We start from the raw sequence: 18,302 nt of genomic DNA, 5'->3' as shown, positions 1-18,302 counted from the left end.
TCCTTAAGATTTGTTAAAAAGGAAAAAATGCACAAGTATCAATATATATATATTTTAAGTTTGCATTCGACTTTGGACCTTTAGAATTAATGATGTTTTGTTTATGCTGAAAATCTGTTAAACAGAACTGCTACAGCACATGAACGATGACGAGTGAGCACTATGAAGCTGCTCAAAACTGTATTAATATTATTTGTAATTTAGTGCTTAATAGGGTAAGGATTTTGCTGAAGATTTGTTTCATAAACTGCTTCTGTTGAAATATTAGAATTTGCAATAAGTAGTTTTGAAATCTTCATTTATCCAATAAAGCTTGGAAAATTCATCTTGGCCAATGTTTTATAGATTACTTTTTAAAAACCCTTCAATTAAAGTACTACATTTAAGGTAGTACATGAATTAAAGTGCTCCTTGCCAGGAGTTGGACATGATGATCCTTGTGGGATCTTTTCCAATGCCAAATATTCTGTGATTCTATTACACATTTTTTAAAATAGACCTTCAAAAACCAAGTAGTATCTAAACCAGTAAGTCTTTCAAGACACGGCAACACCTCAATTAAATATTTTAATTTATTTTTTTAAAATTCTCAGCATAAAATGCCGGCATTTGCTTGGACTAGTTGGGAATTCTTAAACTTCTTTCATGGAGAGAATATTGAAATATACTGAAGAACAGTAAAGGGACATCAAAATCTAACTTGCATCAAGTTAGTTTATAGTGGCTTAACTGAAACACATAATTGCATGTGGTTGGTTTTTTTTCACTTGGATGATGGCACGCTTACATACAGACAGACACTTGTCTGGTACAGTGAGTGCTGTCAGTCTGAATAGAAACAAAGAATAAGAACTTGTATTTTGCAGGTATGACACGGGATCACTCAGTGTGTCTTCAGGTGATCGTTACGATTCAGCACAGGGGCGATCTGGGTCACAGAGTTACCTTGAAGATCGAAAACCTTACTGCAGTAGACTAGAAAAAGAAGATAGCACTGATTTTAAGAAGGTAACTGATACAGAAATTTTGTTGTAAAAAATGCTTTATTACTGTTTGTCCTTTTTTTTTTTTTTCATGAATTATTTGGAAACAGTCTCCTATCACAACTTCCAGCAGCTTGGCTCAGTGGAGAAGCAGAACAACCACTGCCATGGGGGGAAATATACATTACAAAACAGCCTGTGGCTTTTGCACTTTTCTCCATAGGCGAGGAAGAAATCCTGAGGAGTCAAAATACTTCATCATTTTATGACAAATTTGATCAAACTGTTTTTGTAGTTGATTGTATTATTAAAACTGCTTCATACATGCATTGAGCTTTTATTTGATGTTTGCTACCTTACATACAAAAATTCGTTTAAATCTTGCTTTAAAATTGGAGTTTGTAAAAAAAAAAAAAAAGAAAGAAAAAAGGACTCTGTTGTCTCATCTGTAGTGTCTGAAGCAAAATATTGGCAAGTATTTTTTAATGCTCCCTGTGCAAAATTGCTTTCTTCTAGAGATATTTGGTAGCAATTCTTTACAGCGTTTGCTAATTCTAACCATCTTTAAACTCTGAAACTGATTTTTACTTCTCAGACTGTTAATGTATTTGTTCATTTTACATGCAGCTCAGTCATGGTTTTTAAAATGTTTGTCTAATGTCACTGAATTCTTACTCAGTATGTTTTTAAATTAATATTTTGTCTTAGCTTTATGAACAGATCCTAGCTGAAAACGAGAAGCTGAAAGCACAGTTACATGATACCAACATGGAACTTACAGATCTTAAACTACAGCTGGAGAAGACCACTCAGGTTTGTATTAAACAAAAAGGCCCATACTTAGCTGACAAAGCAAACTAGAAGCATCCTAGCATAGGGGCTGCTATTTACTAGGCATCAGCTTTGTTTCTTATCCAAAGATGGGAGTGAAGAAATGTACCTCTCTGTTTATAAAGGGAAAAGAGTGCAGGATTATAGTCTTCAGCTCTGAACAAAATGTTTGAGGCCATTTCCTGCTTGTTTAATTGCTGGTGGTTCTTGCCAGCACATATGTGGGACTTCTGTGCAGGTAGGAATAAACACTTTGAACACTGCTAAGCCTGTGTTCAAACTGTCAGTCTGATTTCATTGATTAATTCATACACCTACTGGCAGATTGGCATAATCTGCCAGTTCTTTCTACCTGGGTAAATAGCTGTACCTGAGAGCTGAAGAGCAAATAGTGCACTTCATTTACAGGTAATTGCTGTCAGATAACAGTGCTGCATAAGGTAACACCAAATATGTACACAAAACTGAAATTCTTCTTAAATTGCTGTAGAAAGAATGTTCCTCATTCTCAGATCACATTTGCCACAACTGACCTGTGTACATATTTCAGTGTCTTCCATATGCTCTCTGTAAATATCAGTAAAGTATGAGTAAGAAGATGTTTGTTTTGTAGAGCTTTTAAATAGAAAAAGCTAAATTACTACTATTTGCCAAAGGCTACACAGAGATTAAGTTACTTAGGGATGGTGACACAGGAAGCTTGTGATAAATCCAGCACATTCTTCTTTAGTTTTTATTTCAGTGGTACTTCCTTGAACACATTTTAAAATGCTTTTAAAAGCATACTTTGAACAGAATGCAGTAGCAGTTACCCTTATCAGAAATGCGTTTTATATTGCCATTCCTCACTGTTGCACTGTTTGAGAACAAGTAACAATATCTTCATTAATTTTGTGTTTCAGAGACAAGAAAGATTTGCTGACAGATCGCTCCTGGAAATGGAGAAAAGGGTGAGTTACTGCCAAACATCTCTTGAGTAGTTCGATTTGGGTTTTGTTTTAGTTTGTTCTGCAACCTCTGACTTGAATATATTTTAGTGGGAACAGAAGCCTTTCTTATAACTTGCATTTTTTAGAAGACTGGGGGATTTTAGGTTTCAGAGTAGCAATGAACACGAAAGACTGTCAGATGGAATTACTCTTAAGAATTGCCTGCAGGTTGCCTTGTTGATAACCAGGTTGTAAACCCCACTGCCCCCCAGGATTCTGCAGCTTGTTCCATCTCGTCCAGAACAATGTTGGCCTCCAGAGAGTTAAGCACTTTCAGAGCATCTCATCTTTTAGTGCATTTCCAACAGAGACCTTAATTTCCTCAGAGCTTTCTGGAGGCATGTGCATCGTCTTACCAATTATCATTGGTAATGAAGTAGCTGTTTCTATCCCACAGACATCAGACTTTGAACCTGCTAATGTTATAAAACTAATTACAGACTTTCCTTGTACTGTACCTTTTTCTAGAGGGACTATCATGCTGTGTACGGGCAGGGTGGAGGCAAATGAATGAGCAGTGCAGGAAGAGGGGCATTAGAGAGAGACAGCCCTAACTTGATGGGGAAAGGAGACATGTAATAAATCCACATATGAGACAGACTGCAGGGATTATTTCAGTAGTTGTGCCCATTATAATTTTAGGCTGTAGTTTTACACTCGTTTAAAACCCATCCCAATAAAAGTTTATTTCAGCAACAATTTAAACCAAAGCAAAGTTTGTTCTGATGTGGTCCTGGCTTCCTTTATGTCCTTTATGTACCTTTCTCCTTCCTGATCCTGGAGTGACGCGTTAGATATTAAAATGGGAAGAAAACTAAATGGACATTGATGGTAGTAAGTGGTATGGTATATATTTACTTATTCCTAGTAAGCTTGACATTTACTAGCCCTGTACGTTTACTTTCCAGTGTCTGAGGTTTAGAAAACAAGTTTTAGTTCTACAAACCTATGAGGTACATAAATACTCAGTTTTATTGGAGAACATAAAGATGCACAAATCCTCTCAGGCAGTTTGTGAAGTTCCATTAGTTTTATCTTAATAATCTCTCCAGATAATTGAAGCAACCTTTTAGTGCCTATTTCTGTTTGTTCTTGTGGCCCTGTGCTGTAGGCAGTGATTTCATCAGTAAAAAACTTTCATCAGCAGCTTTAATTGGTTTCTTGCTTGCTATCATGGCCACACAAGTGGACATTTAATTATTTCATAGGTTTGACTTTGACTGTATGCATTATTACACAGATGCCACATCCAGTATTGCACATCTTGACGTTATTTCAGTATTAAATTACTGTGCTGCTTGTTCCTCAGACATGCCATTGTGTTAAGACAATTGGCTATTTTGGGAATTCTTGCACCTTTTTCCTGTATTAATGCTTAGTTCAGTAGCAGAAACATCCTTTGGAAATGTTACTCGTTCTGAAGTTATCAAGACCGAACCTAGCAGTTAAAAAGGTAAATAAAATTAGTGATAGTGCTGTATGGCTGAAACCTGATCTACACAAGATTTAGGAGATCTTCTTCTGTTTTATGATGTTCGATTTACTTCTTGTCAGGCAATAATTTTGAACAGGAATTTATTTGTGATTCTGTTTTCCCCATTAGATCCAGAGTTGCTTTCACTTTGACAGTGACTGAAGTAGGATTCTCAGCTGCTAGTCATAACTAGCTGAGGTCTAGAAGTAAGCTTACTAACTGTGGGGCTTTAGGAATAATTTAAAGAAGTCTTCTTTATATGGGTGAAGTAATAGTATAAATGAGAAAGGTTTAAAAACAAACTGTAGAAATTTTCTAAGTATAATTTTCCAAGTATGACTTGAATAAAATAAAACAAAATTGAAGATACTGATGTAAGTTCATAGAAGAAAAAGGCAGGACAAAAGTAAAGTAGCAAGAACAGATGAGGAGAAATAGAAGGCTGGCAGAGAAAAACCTGACAGCATCTTTGAACTACAATGTATTCCAGTTGTGAAATACTTTTACAGTAAAGAAGGTGGGAATGCTTATAAAACCTAGAAGTTCACTGTGACAGAATTCAGAAAATATAAATTTAAAACCTTCATCAGTTGATTTCTACTATGTGTTTTGGTTATGCACAGTCAACATTTGTCATTTAAGGACTAGCAGTATGTTCTTAGGCAAAAATTTGGCTTTTGTTAACAGTTATCTATCACTCTGAAAAGTATATTAAAACCCATACTGCAGGATTTCAGTATGGATCAGAATTGTAGGCACCTTCAACCAGTTAGCTCCAAATTCATTGTGGATGCCCTGTCCCTGGAGGTGTTCAAGGCCAGGCTGGAAGGGGCCTTCCCTTCTAGTATTAAATGCAGGGATTGGTGGCCCTGCATGGGGCAGGAGCTTGGAGATTCATCATCCTTGAGCTCCTTTCCAACCCAGGCTGTTCTGTGATTCATCATCTAAGAATTTGTGATGGGATGAGGTGGGCTTTTTCGTTTGTTTATTACTGAATTTTTTAACCTGTATATATCCATGTACCTCAGTCTTATTGCACCGACTGTTGTTTCTGGTTGCTTTAATACGTGGCAATGAGCTATTGTCTTTTATACACTCAGAAACTGCCATGTGTTTTTTTCTTCGTCTTGAGAATTACAAATGCTTTTTGTCGTACCTTAGAGAAATGTTGAAATACAAAACATCTTAGGTTGAGTAAATTTCAAAGCCTTTCTCTGAGTTCAGAGACTAATCAGACAATATTGGCGAATCTTCTCCGTGAAACTGAATGTCCTTTGCTGGCCACTTCCTGAAATAGCAAGCAGTTCAGGAAAAAAGGAAGGATGTTTTTTCACACAGAAGGTGGTGATGCACTGGCACAGGTTGCCCAAGGAGGCTGTGGATCCCCATCCCTGGAGGCATTTGAGGCCAGGCTGGATGTGGCTCTGGGCAGCCTGGTCTGCTGGTTGGTGACCCTGCACGTAGCAGAGGGTTGAAACTGGATGATCATTGTGGTCATTTTCAACCCAGGCCATTCTATCATTCTTTGAAAAAAGGAACATAGTTTCATCTAATTAGAACTATATGTTTTTTACAACAAATGTTATATCTAGTCCAGTCCATTTAAATGTTTATTTTATATAATGTGAGGCATGCGAAGGTGATGAAATAAGGATTTTGTTTAACTGGCTTTTACTGCAAGTAGTTATTCTTAAACAAGTTCAACAAGCAAGTTAAGCAAATTCATCCAAAGGACTAAGGATTTTTAGCTATCTGAAATTGTAAGATTATTTGATCCGTCATTCATCTCTTGGTAATTACAGAAATTGCCCAATATTGCTTATTGTAACAGCACTGATAATATATGTTATCCTGCAAAACTTCTGGGTAAACTAAGGTTCTAATTAATGTAAAATGGTGTGAGTTTTTTTGTTAGTCACTTGTTTGCTGCAGTTAACTCACTGATATTTATTATGCCATTATTGTCAGTCAGTATCATTATGGCAAAATTAGTTACTTGAAGAAGTATAGTACCTTAAGTACTAACAACTGCAGTAATCTGTTATATTGATAAACCTTTGGAATTGTTTGCTAAAATGGGAAAATGTTGGGGAATAACTGCACTATGATTAAACTAAATTCAAATGATTTGTATCTGAAAGGTGTCCGGCAAGAGTCAGTATCTACTGGGCGGTATGATCTAACCAAAGTTTTACACACCTCAGTCAATGCTGCTTGCTGTTTGCATAACACCATTGTATGCAGATGCATATGTACACCTTGCAATAATCTGTTGCTTTTGCCTTTCACACTTTGGAAAAAATATGAATGTAGAATACTGAATAACCGCAACTGCTTTTAAACGAGATACACTGCGATGTCTGACACAGGAAAGCAAGCAAGCTATAAACCCCTGAAGTCTACTGCAGTAGCTGTTGATCTGTCAAATGTGTGAAAACAAGGTTTAAACAAAACAGTAGCGCTTAGAAACATGGTAGTGTATCTGCACTGCAGACTGCAGCATAGTATAGAAAACCATCAGCTAATTTTCAGTAAGCTACCTTGGGTACTTAAATGAGAACTTGACATTCTTGACAAAGGCTAATTTCTCCTGCTTCTCAAGTAAGAAGGAAAAAAAAAAAAAAAACCATACTATACTAGAAACGCAGAAAATACTCAGGAAGCATTTACTGAAGAAGCAGGTGATCTTACGTGGCTAGATTTCTTTGGTACTCAGCTGAACTGACGTAAGTTTGGGTTGTATCTACACTACGTTGCAGTTTAGAGTGTAGACAGATCCCACTGAGCTGAGGCACATGTTTCAGCTACATTTGCTTGTCTTTGAAAGCTTACGCTTTTGTGCTTCTTTCTTTTAATATTCTTGTTTGTTTCTGATCATTTTCTGCATTTCTTGTATATAAAGCTTTTCCAGAAGCCTAGCTTATAAAAATAAAGCCCAAATAAATGGTGCTTATGAGCTGTCTAAATTTATGTAAAGGAAGGGGTATCTTTTGTAGGACTTGATATCTCTTCCTCCTAAGTTATTAAAATGGAGCATTGAAATAGTTTCTGTTTATCACTGCCATCACAAGTTTCCTGTCTACACTGTGCTTCTGGTTGTATGATCTTTGAAACTTGAAATATTTCACAGTTATCACAGTATTTACAAGCAGTAATTAGTAAAAAAGGTATTGTTTGGTGTTAACATACATTTTTTTGGATTTAGGAAAGAAGAGCTCTAGAAAGAAGGATATCTGAAATGGAAGAGGAACTGAAAGTAAGTATTGTTGAATGCTAACACAGTGTATTGATGTCAGTGGCTTAAAACAACACTTAATCTAGCAGTATTTCCAGTCTCTATAATTTCAATAGAAAATAAATAAATTATTGGCACATTCAAAGTCAGCAATTTCTTTTTTTTTTTTTTTTGTAGTGAAGTTTTTCTTGCTGTTATCAGCAGTCATATATGTAGGACTTACCTTCTGGGACGGTGTTGGGACTTACACTGGTATAGCACATTCACTGATGAGAAGCATTCAGAGATGTCGGCAGTGAAATATATCTTGATCTGATCAAGGCAGGATTGCAGTCTTTGTTTTGGATACAATACTGTCATGTTTATTTAGTTAAAAATAATGGTGTATAATTCTGTAGATTAAGCACAGATAATTTCATAGACTAAGCATTAAATGTTGCTTCAATCCTTGTCTCGTGTTCATTAAATTCTGTATTAGGAAGCGTGTTTCCAGTGTCAGAAGAAAAAAATATGTTTATATAGTTAGTAATAATCAGTTTTTAGTGACCAAAAAAGCAGCAGATAATTTAAATTTCAGATTGTAACAGAAAAGCACCATATACCACATGCAGTGAATAATAAAATGTTGTGCTTTGACTTGTCTCATTCCCTAGTTTATCAACATTTTAAGTCCTTTGATATGATCAGAAGTCTGAGAAATCTAGCAAATTTGTTTTGTGTTACATCCTTGGATATAATATTGGACAGAGCCTGCCAAGCTGATAAAATTAAGATTCAACTGGAGAACTAGTGGAACATGATGAAAACATCTTTCTTTGCCATAATTTTGAGAAGCCACTGTTTTGAGATTGGAAAGTTGTCATCAATTAAAAAGTTTCCTTTCAGTCTCATTTTTGAGCTCCCTCTGGTGCTTGGAAACTGCATTAACTGCCAAATCCTTGTCATTAAAACACATGCACTGAGGTTTGTTGTAATTGAACCTGACAAGCAGAAGTAAACAGGATTCAGGACAGCTCTAAGGAGAGGATGCAGCATATGAGGTTCTTAGAGGGGTCTTCAGAAGTGAAATCTATATGAAGCTTTCTATGGCATAGGAACATAATTGGTTTTATGAGGTGGATGAAGGAGATATGAGCTTCTATTACAGGCCTGTAAATTGTTGGTAGGGATAGTTGGGATACAGAGGAAAATGGAGAATGCAAATGCCTTGTGTTTTTTAAAAGTCAGCTTCAGTTTGTGAGAGTTTTGAATTAAAGATTAACACTCTTCCTGTTGTTTGTTGCACTGTCATGTACATATACGTATTAAGTGCAGCATTATTTATTGAGTTTTGAATAGATTTTTATTTACTTATTTATTGTCACAACTACAACATTAAGTAAAGAATTCCCAGGATAACTTTCATTGTCGATGTGTTGTGAGCTGTTTTGGAAAGCTGTGACCAATCACTGCTGGTTCTTAGATTGCTTTTCAGGAATGTGCCACTTGTCTGATACTTCCACTTCACAGCGAGTAATCTACTTTAAACAGGACTGTCTCTTCTAAGTTTTCTTTCAGTCCTGCTATCTCTAGTTCTTTTAAACGTAATATGCATGTATGTTTTTTCTTTCTCATTTTCACCTCTATTTCTTTGATTCCCACAGCACCTGCAACAAATAAAGCAGATTCACTCTTTGAGGCACATAAATGAGCGTCTGGTGACTGAGAATAGGGCCTTGACCCGTGTGGTTGCCAAGCTGTCAGGGTCCTGTAGGCAACTGCATCCTGTGGACTTGTAATTTCTTCCTTCTGCTTTGTGTAGCCAGGCAGGTGCTGACAATAAGTTTGTGCTTGGGTAGAATTGTACTATTAACTCCTGTGTGTTGGGAGCTGACTTACTGCTTGGTGATGGAAGTGTGGCTAAAGCATGGTGTCTGGTGTACCAAATGGAGATGCTGCAGCTGTATTGGTATGGTGTGATGTTGTTGATACTAGCACAGAAGCTTGTTGTTTTTCCCTTATAGCTAAGCTGGCAAGGGTTCACGAGATCTTTGACGCCTTAACACCCTGGCAACGATTTGAAAGGATTTGTGTTGAGTTTGCATTAGGATACACTGAAGTCACCAGTTAGGAGTTTGAATAAATGCTTGAATCAACAGATTTATCTCTGGTTTTCTAACAAATTGAAGTTAAGAATGGGTCTTTCTTACTGCAGTATAATTCAAATGCATAGAACTAAAATAGATCTAGCTGCAACTAAAGAAAGTTTGAAAGCTGAAAGTTGAGATTCTGGTGCAGTACTCCGCATTTCTGAACAGCTGCATTAGCAACTGTATTTTTTACATTTGTCTGATTTTATGTTCAGAGATTGTCGAAGTCTTCCTTTAAAAATACTGACTTGAAAGTCAATTTGTCTTTTCTATACGGAATTCCTGCGTGGTGCTGTACAATCTTTATTTTTATCTTGACTGAGCTTAGAATTTGCAATTGTAGCTCTAATTTGAAGGTTACAGATATATACTGCTACGTACGCCGCAGGTGTTCCAGTTATGGACCTATGGTCCTATCATGCAAGGACTAAACAAATGGACACAAAAACACTCTGCCCAGAGTGTTAGATTGGTTTACACTTACTGGGTCATCCTGTCCATTGCCCTTCTGCTAAAGATATGAACTGTTTTAGCTGCCATTTTGGAAAAAAACATGGGTTTGTTGCAGTGTTACTGTAGGGCTGTTTGGGAAACCCACTGGAGGTTCAAAAATTCTGCATGGAACAGAATATAGTTTCACTCCATGACAAATCTATTAGGCTTTCTTCCTCCTCTTACATAACAGCTGTATGAGGTGGAGGTTTCAGTGAGTATTTAAGATTTGTAGGTGCAGATAAAATCATTTTCCTTCTGCACAGTGATTCTTGTTAATGTGTTTCTCCTTACCTGCCCCTCTTCCCTCTCAGAAGCAAAGAGATGAGTGCACACTTTTCCTTTCTGCTTACGGCGTCAGATCTCAGGTTTTTCCAGTCAGAGGCATGAAATAAATAGCAACTTTATCCTTTGGCTTTATGTCTCTCTGAAGGTGACCTAACAATAGGATGTGGATAGAAAGGTTGATCCTAGTCAGCGCCCTGCATTCCTGAACATTCCCTTGCGTTAACCCTTAGTGAATCAGTCGGCTCTCTGATCTGGCTGAGAAGAAATCCCATTGGTGGTTGTACAGTTTGATCCACCTTACTGCAGCATGTTTGTGTAACTAAAGCTAGCACTCAGCAGCAGGAGCGTGTTGCTGCAGGAGGAGGGGGAACTGTCCCTTTAAGGCAGCCTGTCTTAGACCAGCTTCAGCTAACAAGGTGGGTTTTCAACACAGCCAAGCTAATCTAGTGTCAGCTGTCCACAGCCACATGTCCCTACCATGTTTTTTTTGCAACCACTGGCATTCCTTTAACCATGCTAAGCCTTTTCAATATGTTAAACCACACAAAATCATTCAGTATTCTCTTTTTTAGAGGAAGTTTTAAAAGGCAGATCACGGTGAAGCTCAAGGAGCAGCACTAGCAAAGAAAAGCTTGGCTACACAGTAGGGAGGCTGGACGTTTTGATGGTAGCTTGACCATAGCACTGTGGCTGATTAATCTGAACAGTTGTCTTGACAGTGCATGAGCTTTCTCTAATCATAATGTACAAAGCTCTTTGTTACATACAAACTGTTAAATCCTCCAGCAGATAAAGACATTATTACTGAGCTGGTTCCAGCAAGTGGTTATTGAAAAATTATTTGATCTGCTACAGTACTGCAAAGTTACCAGCTAATCATGTAATACAGGTAGGCAAAATAATGCATTTTTAATCTTATTCAAGAATCTCGTCAAGGCAAGATACTCTATTACTTAACTGGAAAGGAAATTGGAATTTAAAGTACTAAGTACAGTATGTAATTGCAAATTGTAGTGGGTTTCATGCAGAGCTTTTTTCTGCTTCTCCACGTGAAAGTCATGTGATGCCATTTCGTAATAAGTTTGAGTACCATAGGAATGCACTGCTCCAAGAAAATTGCATAAATGTCTTTAGTTAGGCTTAATATGTAGTTTTATATGTCAGGATTAGTATAGATGGGAAGTGCAAGTATTTTATGTTGCCTAACCTTATCCTTTTTTATAAGTCTCCTATTACTTACAACTCCTTTTGTCTTCCACCTATCTTCCTCTATTCTTTAGCAGACTTACAACAAAAGAAAATATTTTCTTAATATGTATTCTGCCTATTACTTTAATGAGGATTTAAATTTATCCACAATGATTTGCAGACATGTAATAGTACCAGATTGTGTTAAAACTCTAAATTTGAACGGGGCCTTTTTGCTGTTGTTATTAAAATGATTAATCAGAAAATGCAGCAGTTTCTGGGTCTGCCTGCATAACGTATTGACTGCTGCTTCCTAGTCACTGAGTTGAAGGACTGTAAAGTAACTGGAATTGCTGTGGTTAGATGGACTCTCCAGATTGGTTCTTGCCCCTTCTTGTCCCAGTAGACCCTACTCAGTCACAAGACACTAATTGGAGGTCACAAATCTAAGACATCAGAATGAAAAATACAGAACGCGTTTGATCCCTATATGTGTATATATGAGAATTCTCTTGGATAGTGCCATAGCTTCTTGCTTTTTTCCCCCTGCAGGCACTGCATTTCATGGAGTAGGTAGCAGCATTAATTTAACCGTGCAAACTCACAGAACACAAAATTATCTCTTCTTACTCTTAAGATTTGGGTTTTTTTGTGTGTGAATTTTCTCACTGTGAGTTTTTCAGAAAGTAAATCAATGTCTCTTCAGAGCAGATACATGACATGAAGTAGTGGTAATAAGCTGTCGTACAGTGTAAAAACCACAGATATTATTTGAAAATTGTCAAATGATGGCTTGTGTTGCTCATGTTCAAATATGTTGACGTGGTTTTTGAAAGCAATTGGTACTTATGGCACTTGATATTCAGAGCACAGCTTTCACTTGACTGTGATGGAAGCTGTAGAATTAAAGCACTCTGACTCCCTGTGAAGAGTTCAGTTTGGGTGGCTTGCCCTGAGCCACACTATGGAGTAGAGCTGGAATCCAGGATAGCAGAATGATTCTAGTTGTGGAGATCACCTTTTTTCCCACTTGTTATCCTGTTACCTTTTGTTTCACATACTCCGCTATTTGCAGGTAAAGAAAGTAGAGAACCCGCAGCCTCAGTCCTGCCTTGTGCACCATCCTGTTCACTCTGTGAGAATCTGCTGCTAGCAAACTGATTGTGGACAGGAATCCTTTGGAGGAGATGTGTAAATGAAGGCTTAAACTTCACAGTTCCTTCTGCTCCATAACAATGTTCTGAGTATAAGGGGTCTGCAAGTATGATTTTGCAAGGATAAAATGAAAACAAAACTAGTGGCGTGGAAGTTTCATCGTGAAAAATTAAGTAGTGGTTGTTACATTGGTCATCGGTTGGACCTCTTGTGTGCTCTTGCACCTTGAAGGTTCCTGAATAACTACACTGTAGAAATAGGCTGTTGCCCCCTGTGGAAACCTGCTGTTAGAAACCATACGTGGAATATGGCTGTGAGTTTTATAGGTGGCTTGTTATCAGTGTGTGAATACTGACACTGAGAATTTCTGAGATTACTTCTAGTTTCTCTGATAAGTTCTGCTCTCCCAGTACAAAGCTCTGTGCACTGGCTTGTCCTCCTCTCCTGTCTGATCCTGTCCAACTCTCACCTCACTTGGCTTCTGCCTTCCAGCTCTTGTGTTTGTGTGTCAGCCATCTCCTGTGGCAACCTTAACTTGCCATCTCCTAACTGGTGTGCCTGAGCGCAGCCTGGTGTTTCGGTGATCTGATCTTGTGTGAACCATGCTATTCAGGGATGGGACCTCAAAGAACAGGATGTGCGCTTGCACACAAGTTTGGAAGTGATTGAAAGATTAATGCTTTGAGTTAATAAGCTGAATCACACTGTATCTGATCAGGATGAAATCATCCAAGAGAACAGTGGCAGATATAATTAGCTATGGCATGTTATTTTGAAACTGTGCAAGTGCAGTGTAGATGAGCCTCTTTAAATTATCACTGATTAACATTTTTTGTTTTGCACTGAAATCTGAAGCATTTAATTGCTTTCCTTATGCTACTCTAAATGCTTTTGTGGAGAGGCTGCTCGTCTGCACCACTTCATTTTAGTGCACCTAGACCAGGCAATTGAAAGTTCTTAATGCATAGCTCCTAACTCTGTCGTGCTAAAAGATGAGAATTTTCTGAACTGCTGGTGCAAAGGGGGCAATAACGACCAAAATATTTCAACTGAGTGGACATTTTTATCCCCAGTGCTTGTCTGCTCTTGTTGCTGTTACTTAGAGTATAACAGCAAATAACCATTGTGTTTCTTTTTTGATAGATGCTACCAGACCTGAAGGCAGACAACCAGAGGCTAAAAGATGAAAATGGGGCCTTGATCAGAGTTATAAGCAAACTTTCCAAATAAAGGGCTTACTACAGCAGCAGATACCGGTATTGCACATCGTGAGTAACTCCAGTGGACCACAGTATGGCAGTCACTGGAAGTGTGGGAAGATCCCTTGGAGACTGTCATTTTCAGATATCCTGCCAAACGCCCTCTTACCTGTGTGTTTTTGTATCAAGATCATTGTTTCTGTTAAAATGCAGCTGCTGAGAAGAAAAATGACTGAGAAATCTTGTTTACAGCTACAGCATTATAAGGAAAGTGTTCAAGGCCAGATACGCCTCAGATATTTAACCAGTAAGCCTTAGTTGTACATAAACACTTTTACATCAACAAAAGCTTTCAGCTCTCACAGAAGACAGTTACTCAATAATGTTTTTGTTGTGCCACAACTCCCAGGTTTTTTTTTCTATACTCAGTTTTTCTTTAAATCGTAAGTTTGGATTTTTTTTCCCTTCTAATTATTCATGTACCAGATTTTCTTGTACAGTGTTTTCACAGCTTTACCATTTGCAGAGACCACACACCCTTTTAAATTACATATTCGTGTAGCTACCTAGAGTTGTATTGTCCAACCACCTGGAACAGAGATGTTTGGTGGAACGTTTGCTTTCACTGTTTGTGCAATATGCATTTATTTCCTATACAGAATGCTTTAAAAGTCAGTTGAAACTAGAATTATTTTAAGAGTCCTGTTTTCTGCCTTCATCGGTCACTTAAAAAAAAAAAAAGTTTGTAGTGAAAGATGCTAGATCCTGTAATCGTCACATTCATTTGAGCAGGTACTGAGTGATGCTGTATATATAAATGTGTACTGGTTTGATTTTTCAGACCACCACGTGGCATGCTTGAATATATTTCCCTATTGCAAATGTCTGTTAATGCAAATTAGGCTACTCCAGAATAGTGTGTTTAACAAAGTTCATTAATTTTTATGGTATAAAGAATTTAGACATTGTACATTGTATGGAGCCCTATCTTTACAAAAGGTCTAAACTATATAAAATACTTTATTATCTTTTCTTCCCAGTTGTTTTTTTTTTTCATTTGATAGTGTTCACCATAATAAAAAATGCATAAATATAACTGCTTCACTACATTTCACATACCTGTATTTATCCGAGTGCTGTCCAAAACTGTTGTGCTAGCCAAAGTAATCTTACTAAATCATTTGAAAAACATAACCCGTTACACTCACATTAATGTTTATATGCACTGTTGCCATGTGAGAAGGCATCTAATTTGATAACACCATCGTGTCAGACCATTTTATACATTTCAGTGGCCTTTAAAAACAAAAAAAGTACTTAAGTGAAGATTGCTTTTGTTAGAAACAGCTTTTATATTTCATTAAACCATTCGGAATACGACATCCTATCGGCACATAACTTTATTGCCTAAAACCACTGACCAGATCAGCCATTAAAACCGATTGTACATTGTAAAGCTTGTAGTAGCTATTGTATTATTGATTATATTGTATACTACATTAAATGTGAATTTGTACCCCTTCATTTAAAAAGGTCATTGTGTTCTACTGCCTCCTGGGGGGTGGGCTTAGCTTTAGGGGGGTGGGATATGTTTGGGGAAGGAAGACGCGATGTCCTCTCTCCGTTGGTTTTTTGAAGATGTAAGGTTATGCTCTCACTACCAAGCTCAGGATTCTTGATTTTAAAGGTACACGGATGGTCTGAGATACCTGATTGTAATCGATCTGTGTGAGAGGTGGGGCTGAACCGTAGGGAACTTCCATTGTCATATGCTAACATAAAATAAGCGGAGAACTGAACGGTTTGAATGGCTGCAGCGTACTGAGTTCTGTTACAAGACAGTTAGGCATATTCTCGATTATATTTGGTAAAGTTTGGGTGCCTGTGAATGATTAAATACGTGTTTCTAATATTTTAGTGTTTTATATTTAGGTTATTTATTCTTTATATCTTAAAAAAGATGAATGGCTACTGTGCTATATTGATTTTATTGGTAGTACTGAGCAGACCTTGTATCTGCATGAAACTAGTTGCAAAACCCACTATTTTGGAAAAAAAAAAAAAAAAAAGAAGTATTTTGACATATACAAATAAAATGAATACAAACTATTTTAAATGTGTGAAAGTTTTACTGAGAAGACACTGAGATTTGTTACGAACTTAAGCGATGTTGTAAGTTTGCTGTTGAAATTCTTCGGTGGGCATTTTTCATTCATTGCGTCATTGGGATGCCAAATTCGAGTACCTTTCAAAGATTGTAATCAAATGGTGATTATTTGCACATCGTTGTACATGCACATCTGTAAATGCTACAGTAAAAATGCCATATTTATGCAATCTGTAACAACTTGGACAAATGTTTATATATTTTACATAAACCTGTCTGTGTGCAGAATCTGAGAACCATTTTTTATGTGATGTTATCACAAGCTCACAGAGCGATTGCTAACCACGTGTCACGACTGCACTGTACCCTTTGTGTTGCAGACCAAATGCAGCCCGGGAAAATCACACTGGTGCACAAACAGCGTAGTGACAGGAGTCTGCTTTGTGATTTAGGGACAGTTTGTATGTGAGAAATGCATTATTGCCAGCTGTTGACTCCAACAAGTCTACTGAAGTGACCAATAGCTGAAATGGTCATTCAGAACAGCAGCTTAGATTCTCGGAGGACCTCTCCCAGTGTAGAAAGGGAGGGATATTTGCGTGCCACAGGTTAACACCAAATACAGATGGAAGCATGGACAGAGCTGAAGGAAGAGGCAATGGGAATGCATAGAACCACCCATTAGCGAAGCTGTAACCCCCAGAGGAGGAGTGATGACCATGTGTGGGAAAGCAGCACCAGGTGCAGGGAGGATGGAGGGACTGGGTCTGTATGGACCATGGCACTTAATGGTTCCAAATGCTAAAAATAATTTCCCAAAATAAGGGGCTCTGCAGATTAAGCCACTATTTTTTCCCACCCCAGCTCCCTCGTCGTGATCTATTTCCTCTACATGTTCCCTGTTCCTAGTTGTGCACTGCTGTCAGACTTCTGCCAAGTTTGAATGAGGAAGGGAGGACCTTTCTCTGTAGATTGGTGCATGTTTTGTTAAGTGCCAAATACAAAACACGAACGCCCCAGTGTTACTTTCCATGCTAACCTCTGGTTTGTTAATGCTCAGGTGAGCACGAATGCTGGCTGTTTATCTGTGCAGCACTCTCAGCCACTGTTCATTGGGTGATCTTCTAAAGGTATCCTGTCTTCAAGTTCTGGTGCTTTCATTATGCAGCTGATAACGTGTTTTATAGGTGAAATTTAACTTCCAGCTACAATCCCAAAGACTTCACAGCAAAACGAGAGAAATTCACTGCATAACAAACAGTTCATAAAAGAAAAACTACGCAGCTATAAAAGCTTTACATAATTTGTTATGGAATCTTTTTTTAAAAAAGAGAATGGAGGAAGGACTGTAGACGATGTAGATGGTTGTGTCCCCACGGTTTATGGGCACACTGTTAACGTTTAATTGTGGTGATTTAGCTTCCTTAGGTTCTTAGGTCAAAGCCACAAGTAGCAAGGGGCAGAAATGGTGGTGACAGTGGTACGTGCTTTACCTTTGTCCTGGGTGAAAGAGCAGCAGCTGGGGTTTGCTACAGTCACAGGAAGGATTTACCCAACAGCCCGGTCAGAAGGTGGCTGCGTGAAAGGCAGAATTAAAGCAAACAAAAAAATACCTTCATAAACCCACACCGAAGGGAGAGTTGCTGCCACACTGGTGAAGTCATCGGCTGTTCCTGCTTTTGTCAGCACCTCCCCATTCTGTGTTACTGATTAGATAGGGAAAGTATGTAGTCGTTGGAGAAAGGAGGAACTGTTCGTTCTTCATGTGAAAGCATCACCTGTTGGATGTCTAATGTTTCAGATCTGCTCTGGGATAAAAAGCCCCACATTCCAGCTAATTATTTCACCCTTCTCGCTTGGGTTTCGCAAACCCGCTGAAGCTGAGCAGAGCGGTTAGCCAGGGCAGCACAGCTCCTCTCCCAGTGCGGTCTTTTCCCTTTGTTATGTGCGCCAGACGAAGAACCAGGGGGGTGGGTGAGAAGAGCCGTGGGTGCCGCCTTCGGGCACTCCACCCGGCCTTCCGAGCAGGGGGGCGGAGGCTGAGCTCAGAGTGGGGGGCTGCCGGGCCTGCGGGGCTCTGCCATGCGGTGTGACCTTCCGGCAGGAAGCGGGGCATTCAGGCCCTGGTCAGTGCCAGGTGTGAGGCGGTGCGATGGTTCTTCTCGCCCGCAGGAGGGGCGGCCGGGTGCGGAGCTGCTGCGTTCCGGCTGAACTCGAGCTGCCGCTTTAAAA

At 38.5% G+C, this 18,302-nt stretch overlaps 1 protein-coding gene across 8 annotated transcripts in view; it reads left to right on the top strand.

Annotated features, from left to right (window-relative positions):
• Window positions 1-16,369, top strand: part of PPP1R12A (protein phosphatase 1 regulatory subunit 12A) — a 122,587-nt gene extending 106,218 nt beyond the window's left edge. For 4 of the 8 annotated variants that reach the window (XM_042890463.1, XM_042890458.1, XM_042890457.1 and 1 more), the window contains 5 exons: window positions 867-1,008; window positions 1,692-1,796; window positions 2,717-2,764; window positions 7,483-7,533; window positions 13,908-16,369. In XM_042890463.1, coding sequence (XP_042746397.1) covers window positions 867-1,008; window positions 1,692-1,796; window positions 2,717-2,764; window positions 7,483-7,533; window positions 13,908-13,994 — 433 coding nt within the window. In that variant the 3' untranslated portion in view covers window positions 13,995-16,369. Of the gene's footprint in view, window positions 1-866; window positions 1,009-1,691; window positions 1,797-2,716; window positions 2,765-6,418; window positions 6,450-7,482; window positions 7,534-9,155; window positions 9,728-13,907 lie in introns of those variants that run through there. The other 4 variants (XM_042890459.1, XM_042890464.1, XM_042890460.1 and 1 more) reach the window with 3 other exon arrangements.
• The last annotated feature ends 1,933 nt before the right edge of the window (window positions 16,370-18,302 follow it).

The sequence above is a fragment of the Lagopus leucura genome, unplaced genomic scaffold, assembly GCF_019238085.1.
Source record: "Lagopus leucura isolate 7727_CA_CO unplaced genomic scaffold, USGS_WTPT01 Super-Scaffold_100159, whole genome shotgun sequence".
In the NCBI taxonomy this organism is placed as follows: Eukaryota; Metazoa; Chordata; class Aves; order Galliformes; family Phasianidae; genus Lagopus; species Lagopus leucura.
The sequence above is the reverse complement of the archived record's forward strand: the minus strand, read 5'-3'. Positions and strand labels throughout refer to the sequence as shown.